Here is a 7,587-nt window from a genome sequence, read left to right as displayed (position 1 = left end):
TTAAATCAGCTGTGATAACAAAACTGTCAGTAGTACAAGGCGGTCTCCACAAGTCAATTTTATGTACCAAACAACAATAAATAAATAAATAAAGAAATAAATAAATAAATAAATAATTACATAATTGCACAACGCTTAATTGAATAAGATAATTTTTTTCTTCGAAGTTTCAACGCAATGACGTTTAGGAAATCCTACTCAATGAGATTGGTAAACAAAATCTAGAGATGGGGAATAAGGTGGCATCATTATTTTAAGAGGTATCTCTAGGAAAGACATATATTCCAAGATCTATGTTCCCTCTACCGGTCTCCTCTAGAGGCCTAGCCAATTACGAATATACATGTTAGTTACGTCACAAGGAAAATAAAATGGCCGACCATTTTCTCAACGCGATTTGAAATGAATAATGTTTAAATGAACTTTACGTAATAACTATTAGTGTTAGAGCAAAATGGTTGGTAAATTTTAAATCTCTATACATTCTTCTAAGTATTCTTATACAAATTAACGAAAATGTAAACGACGATTCTCTTACCCTTTAACGAAGTAGTATGAAAGGGGCTGCCTCCAGTAGTGTGTGACCCCAGAGAGCGTGAAAACAGTAGCGTGATTGGCATTTTGGTATGTTCTTTCTGAGCCCAAATCCATAAATCTTTTCAGAAGCACTATCATATTGAAGGCACTCTTTCAGGGCCATCTCATCAAAAGTGAGAACAGTCAGTATCTCTTCTTCTGTCATAGTGTTCAACTTTAGGCGCAAGATGTCAAGCATTTCTTTTTGCATGCCTGGGCTACTAGGGACGTTCTGCAACCACAAGCTCATAGTGCGATAGGCTGGCAGGAAGAAAATTTTACTTCGCTGCCTAAAAATTCTCGGCCTCTCGTTGTATAAGGCAAGACAGGTTTCCTTATCGTCGTTTGTAAACCTTCGTCCTCTAGCTGCCTTTTTGCCATCCTTAACTGAATTCTAAGAAAAACTTTTCCAATTTCTGGTAACTCGGGGAAATTTTCGTTAATTGGATCTAGGCGTTGCTTGTTTGTAAGGCGATTAAGTTTTTTCGTTAGAGCTTGATTTCTGTTACGTTGGGATTTCAATAAAAACCTACACTTCTGTAATTTTCGTTTCAAGTTTTCTTCTCCTGGCGTGTTAAAGGTGGAACAGGTCGAAGGGATTGAAGGAGGGGTATTCTGATAAAATCAATCTTTCAAGGTAGTTCCGCCTCCTCACTTGAAATTTTCATGATATATTAAGATCTGAACGAACAAAATTCCAGATTACTATTGTCACTACCATCTCACTCTGCTAACTTGAAGCAAACTTTCCTCTCATTTTGCTGCTCATTACCGGTGTCCTTGACATGACTTTTAGTTCGTTATAACTACGAACATGAGTTAATTTATTTCAAACCAAAATAGAAAAAAATTGGATTCTTTTTCCTTTTGTGCTACTAAGAATTTACAAATTTATATAACGTTGTGACGTGCCATATCAAATAGTCTCTAGCCACTGTTAGAAACTAGAGAGAGAAATTGGGGAGTAACACTGATCATGCCCTCAACTATGATAAAGAACAATACGATGGTTGACAAAAGTACACTTGATATTACATCACTTCGCCAAATCACAATTAAAAATCTTACTGTCCCTATTAAATTTGCCGCCATTGGTTTTAGAATAATTAAAATGTTCCACTGCGAAGCGTACCGGGCACGAATGGGGATGTAACGTCTTTAGGAACCTTTTAAAACGCATGCCAAAAAGGGTTCGTCGACGACAAGTACCGGAATCGTCCCGACAGCTTGGACAATCTTAGTTTTCGGGAATTTGGTCAGTTTTACGATTTTGCGAAGCACTCTTGAGGGTGTCGAGAAAAATGCGAGTGTAATCGTGTTGAAAAACAATCCGGGTTTCACGAGAAAGAGAATTAAGCCCTACATAATAGAGCACTTTATTCACGATCCGATAGAGGAGAAAGAAAAGTATTGTCACGCTCTACTGATGCTCTTCAAACCGTAGCGTGATGAAAATGAGCTATAGACCTTTTCGCAAATTTATTCGCGCATGCGCTTGTCGTGCGTCGTGGATAAAATAGCAGACCCCGCCATCGGCCTATGGAGAAATAGCTGGGATTGTAGATAAGGGAGTAAATTTGAATCTAAACTGTGATAAACTAAAAATATTGGATCTTAAATAAGTTTGTAAAAATATGGGAATTATATTTAAATCCTACTGGAGAAAACACATGCACATTGAAGCTTTAAAAAATGATAATATCGAAAATATTTCCCTTAATAACCAAGGCTTAGTGTCGGCTTCATAAATAATGTCGGTATCCAAGCAGGGCCGGGCAAATCACGAGAGCAAACCCTCAAAAAAAGAGCGCTTTCCCCGCGAGGGCCGCCGATTCCCGACCAGGGTCCGATACCGGCTAACGAAATGCATGTTACATATCCCCGTCTTTGGAGTTCCAACATTTTCGATTTATAACTCGTTCTCGTTTTCACAACATATCTGTGAAATTTAATTTCCACTGTTTTACCATTCCTCTTTACTTTATACCACTGATTCTTGAATCCCACCCACTATCACAAGTTGTGACTCACAACACAGCATCCAGGCATATTGCAAAGGCTTAAGAATCATATGAAAAAAATAATTGAACAATGCTACAAAATAGAACTAACTAAAAAAGCACTGGCTTGAATGAATTTTATTACACTTTTTTTTCCAAATTTCTAAGAAAAAAGTCAAGATCGAAATGATCAGATTTAATGGCAAAGTTGATGCCTCTAAAATAATGAGGAAATACGCGGAGGCTAAGAACGTAGTCTGCTATTTTATCCACGTTGTTACTAACACGCATGCGCCTCGCATTTTCCCCCACTTTTACCCTCCGACATGCGAAAATTCCGAAAAGGACTATTGGGCGAGTTTGAAACCTACGCGGATGCTTTCGAAAACCCGCTTTCGGTGTTAAAAGACATGAGAGAATATCACGAGAAACTCTCGGTTTCCAAAGAAGTTGAAAAAAATGGAAGGCTTCTAAAAAGGCGAAAGAGCCAGAAACCATAATCTCGGAGGCAGAAAGTGAGGACGATGAAAATGCGCTGCAAGGGAAATTAACTTCTTAAACTTTTCTTTCCTATCAGTAACATCTTGTGCGTCATTATTAAAAAGTGGTCTTAAGTACTGTCTAGCAAAAGTTTTGTAAATTTGGCATATCCATCACAATCACATAGTAATCGCTTGCGAAAGTAGGGAAGAGAAGACTGAACGAAGTCAGTTATAACATAGCCAACTAGATTAGATAAAGCCCGTGCATGCCCAGAAATTTCTTTTCTAAACTGGCTTTTTAAGAACGCCAAGAGTGGCCGCAAGGTAGCGTATTATGGACTATGAATGATGACGTACGTCGATGACGATGACGTAGTAGCCGGCTCACCAATTGAATTTTTTTTCTCAACGGTTGTCGGTTAACGCTTGGGCAGCTCGGCCACCACGGGTCCGCCGGCACGGGGCCGTTTACTTTTCGACAAAATAAACGTTAAATATACAGGTAAAAATTAATTTTATTGTAAAAATTTGTTTATCTACGTTTTAGGTTCAAATATATAACTATTTTAAAATTTTAAATACGTTTACCTAGACATCCTGAGCGAAAATTTACGATATAGACTAGGGCCTTGGTCTTTACCTTGAATGAATTTTTATAAATGGTTTTAAATTTCTTTCAGTATTAAAAATGGTTTATTGCTTGGTTCCAACTTGTAAAAGTAATGATTGGAATAAGAAGGAAGGCCGAAGTTTCCATAGAATCCCGAAAAAGGATGTTGACAGAAAGAAGTGGCTTGTTGCAATATTTGGAGTAGATCATGATGAGAGGAATGATGAAAATTTACACAATCCAGGCGCAAGAGTTTGCAGTGATCATTTTAAGCCATCTGATTTTAGCATTTCAACTACAAGAAAATCTTTACTGACATTTGCTATTCCATCTGTATTTGCCAAAGCTGTCACTGAAAGCCATTCATGCGAACTAAGTAAAGAACAGACATTGGAATCTCACGAGAAAAGAAATACTCAATTAAACAGATCACCATTATCAGGAATCATCAATGAAACTAACCAAGAAAATCTTCATTTTCAATCTAATTCTAATGGAAATCCATATTTATCTCCTCCTAAGAAAAAAATGTCTCTCGAATTAGTACAGTGTCAAAATGTTGAAGAAAAGACAGACTGTGATAATATTAATCAGTATTCAACTCCAAGGAAAGAAATATTAACTCCTGTGAAAGCTTCAAATAGTACAAAAGTCAGACGTAGAAGGTTGTTATTTGAAAGTTATAGTGATAAAACCACCGTAGTTTCGAATTCAAATAAAAAATTAAATATCTCTAATATCACGGACACGCTCAAAGAAAAATGTACCGAAGAAAAGGCAATCCAAGTGTCTGTTCCAGTACTTTGTAGGAGACGTAAAATAACATCAACCAGAAAACAGTCTAGGGTTATTTACAAATTGAAAAAAAAAATTGAGAAACTGAAAAACAAGGTGTCTCAACTCGTAACAGTTAACAAACAACTAAAGAAGGAGATGAAAGAAAATGAGTTTGTACAATTACGTAAAATTGTTGAAGACAGTAAAACTGATTTGAAAGCTTCATTTCTTTTGGAGCAAGTATTATCATTTCAAAAGGAGAAAATGCCATATATTGAATCAACCCTTAAAATCTGCTGCATATTATTCAGAAAATCACAAAGTGCATATGAATTTATTAGAGACCTTGGCATCCTCAGACTCCCTCACAGAGTAACATTGGCAAGATACGTTGGGCATTCTTCTGGCGGGAAAGGTATAAATGATCTTGTGAAGCTAAGATTGAATGAACAGTTTGGAAAAATTCAAAATGAACATGAAACATTAGGCTCTCTAGTTATGGATGAAATGTCCATTAAGCCGAAACTTATCTATGATCGTAACATGGACACATTTTTTGGCCAAACCGCTTCCACTGGCGAGGATTTAACACTAGCAACACACCTGTTATGTTTCGTATTTCATGGAATCGCAACAAATATCCGAATACCAGTCTCATTTTATTTTACTGCCAATACTGATGGAGTGACCTTACACAAATATTGTTTGGAAGTAATGAATCTTGTTGAAGAAAGTGGATTTGTTGTTTTACGTTTCGTGTCAGATAATGCTAAGATCAACACAATGGCCTACAAAATATTTGGAAATGGAACACTAACTCATGTCATACCACACCCTTTGGATGGGAAACGAAAATTGTTTTTTGCGTTTGACCAGAGTCACCTTATAAAAAATTTACGGTCACTGTTCCTATCACGGGATATGACGTTTATTGGCCTAGTCATTACGGCAGATTTCATTAAGAAACTCTACAATATGCAGAAAGAAAATCTAGTCAAGCCTGTACGTTTCCTAACTAGGAAAGTAGTATTTCCTAACAACCTTGAGAAGATGAACGTACTACGGGCTATACAAATATTCTCAAAGCCATTAACTTCAGCTCTGAAAACAATGTTGCACCTGCGTTATGTGGATGAAGACCAAAGAGAAAACTTGGAAGCCACAATCTTTTTTATGGAGACCATAAGAAAATGGTATGAAATTCATGATATTGCCAATAGGACACACGCCTTTCATTCTCGCAATGATAATAAAATACCATTTTCGGACTTGGATGATGAACGATTAGAATGGCTTCTGGAAGACTTTCTACCTTTTTTATCAATGATTCAAGTTAACGCTACAAACAAAATGGAACGTTTATCAGATGAAACATACGAAGCACTTCAACTTACAACAAGATCCACAGTTGATTTAATTAAATACCTCCTTGAAGGGGGATTCCATTACGTGCTTACAAGAAAGCTGTCAAGTGATGTAGTTGAGATGACGTTTAGCCATTTACGTGGCTCAGGAGGTCGAAATGACCAAATGGATGTTAGAGCTGCTACTTTATCTATTGAAAGGTCTTTAAAAGTAGGAATCATCAAATCATCTGGAAGCTCTAATGTTGGTTCAACCACCTGTTTAAGAGAATCGCTCAGTTCCGGTATGCATACTGTTAACCATTCTCTCTACGATAGTGTATTACATATTTGTTTCCTTTTAATTGCAGAATTGTTACAGAATAACAGGAAATCATTCCATGAGCGCTTGCAAACACCTAGCCCGGCAAATAAACACTTACAGCCAGTATTATCGTGGCGTTTAATGAAGTTTCTAAATCAAATGGAAGTGACAACGGGACATGGTAATATTTTTCTTAAAAAATATTTTATGTAGAGGCTATAATTCGCCTCCTTTTTCTAGATTTTTGCATGGTAACAATTAGAAATTGTTCAGTAGCTTTAATTGGAGGCTATATTGTACGTGTAGCCGAAGAAAACACCAACTGTCCTGGATGTTTAGAAAAATTAATCCAGCCCAATTCTGAAGCTCCATTGCTCTATTTAATTAAAGCAAATGATAATGGTGGACTTAAATATCCAAGTCGGCTACTAATATGTCTATTAGTTATCGTTTTAGACTTTGTACAATCTTCAATCGCCCAGTTTCCCAAACAAAATATTTTAGCTACATATGTAAAAACGATATTGCCCTATTTTCAAAAGCCTTTAAAATGTGAAGATGATTGTGGGAATTTGAATCTTTCTAAATTACTCTTAGAAAAATTTTTAAGACCCCTACTTTATAATTATGCCAAAGATGTTTCCGACAGGAAAGAGAAAGTTAAGAAGTTTAGGGCTAAACCCTTATCAAGAAAACTTCTAAAAGTTTAATTCTCAATTAATTCAATTGCAATGATATGCAAGTTCCTATTTTTTTTTAATATTTCTGTGATAAATAAATTTAATTGCTATAAAGTGAGTTGAAATAGTCAAAAGCAATATTGACGTGATTAAACATTGTTCCTATCAATTGCTATTATATGCAAGTTCTGTTTTTAAATTTTGGTGATAAATAAATGTAGTTTAATAAGTTTTTAATAGTCAAAAGCAATATTAAAGTGATTAAAAATTGTTCCTATTTGAAAATAAAGCTTTGCTTTAAACCTTAATCATGAGTACTTTTTATTTAAATATATTTGGTGTTCAATTTCAATTTTCAATATAAAAATAAATTATAGGACTTACATTTATAACTTTATAGACAGCCCCTTAATAAATTTTTGGAATTTCAACCTTTATGATCGACCCCCGAAACTCATAGTCCATAACACGCCATCGAGCGACCTACCGGAGAACTAAAACTAGGCAAGGAGTATGTAAAATATCTCCCCCTCTCCAGCGGGCATGCACGGGCTTTGACTAATCTAGTTGGCTATGCCACGTTAGTACTTCATTAGGCCTATTCACGTCTCTAAACCAAATTAATGCATGACCCCTTAATATTTGGGGTAGAAGCGCGATAATGTCATTTCCAGTCATGCTGTGATATTCAGCGAATTCCGTCAAAGTCCGAAGGAATTCCGGCGCGCTTTCACCTTCAACACCACTAAATATTAAGTGCGGGGGTGGTTTTGTCCTATTTTTGGCGGCTGGTC

General features: G+C 36.2%; 1 protein-coding gene across 2 annotated transcripts; it reads left to right on the top strand.

Moving 5' to 3' along the window:
* The first annotated feature begins 3,299 nt into the window (after positions 1 to 3,299).
* On the top strand, positions 3,300 to 6,978 carry LOC149637812 (uncharacterized). Of its 2 annotated transcripts, XM_089850763.1 has the most exons (5): positions 3,322 to 3,382; positions 3,493 to 3,560; positions 3,739 to 6,093; positions 6,160 to 6,294; positions 6,354 to 6,978. In XM_089850763.1, exons 3-5 carry the CDS (start codon positions 3,747 to 3,749, stop codon positions 6,821 to 6,823), a joined length of 2,952 nt encoding a protein of 983 aa, XP_089706889.1. In that variant the 5' UTR covers positions 3,322 to 3,382; positions 3,493 to 3,560; positions 3,739 to 3,746; the 3' UTR covers positions 6,824 to 6,978. The 2 variants fall into 2 exon arrangements, with proteins under 2 accessions (XP_089706890.1, XP_089706889.1); XM_089850764.1 differs by having other exon boundaries at positions 3,300 to 3,560; positions 6,420 to 6,978.
* The last annotated feature ends 609 nt before the right edge of the window (positions 6,979 to 7,587 follow it).

Source organism: Phalangium opilio, unplaced genomic scaffold, assembly GCF_054372755.1.
Source record: "Phalangium opilio isolate 3A_F unplaced genomic scaffold, DU_Popi_V2 ptg000094l_1, whole genome shotgun sequence".
Classification (NCBI taxonomy): Eukaryota; Metazoa; Arthropoda; class Arachnida; order Opiliones; family Phalangiidae; genus Phalangium; species Phalangium opilio.
This window is presented reverse-complemented; position numbering and strand designations above follow the sequence as displayed.

Bases quoted from the DNA above. Each gene is read 5' to 3' on its own strand.
- LOC149637812 (XM_089850763.1), top strand. From the start codon at position 3,747: ATGGTTTATTGCTTGGTTCCAACTTGTAAAAGTAATGATTGGAATAAG. The intron at 6,094-6,159 runs GTATGCATACTG...TTTTAATTGCAG, and splicing joins AAGAGAATCGCTCAGTTCCG to AATTGTTACAGAATAACAGG. The intron at 6,295-6,353 runs GTAATATTTTTC...TCCTTTTTCTAG, and splicing joins GGAAGTGACAACGGGACATG to ATTTTTGCATGGTAACAATT.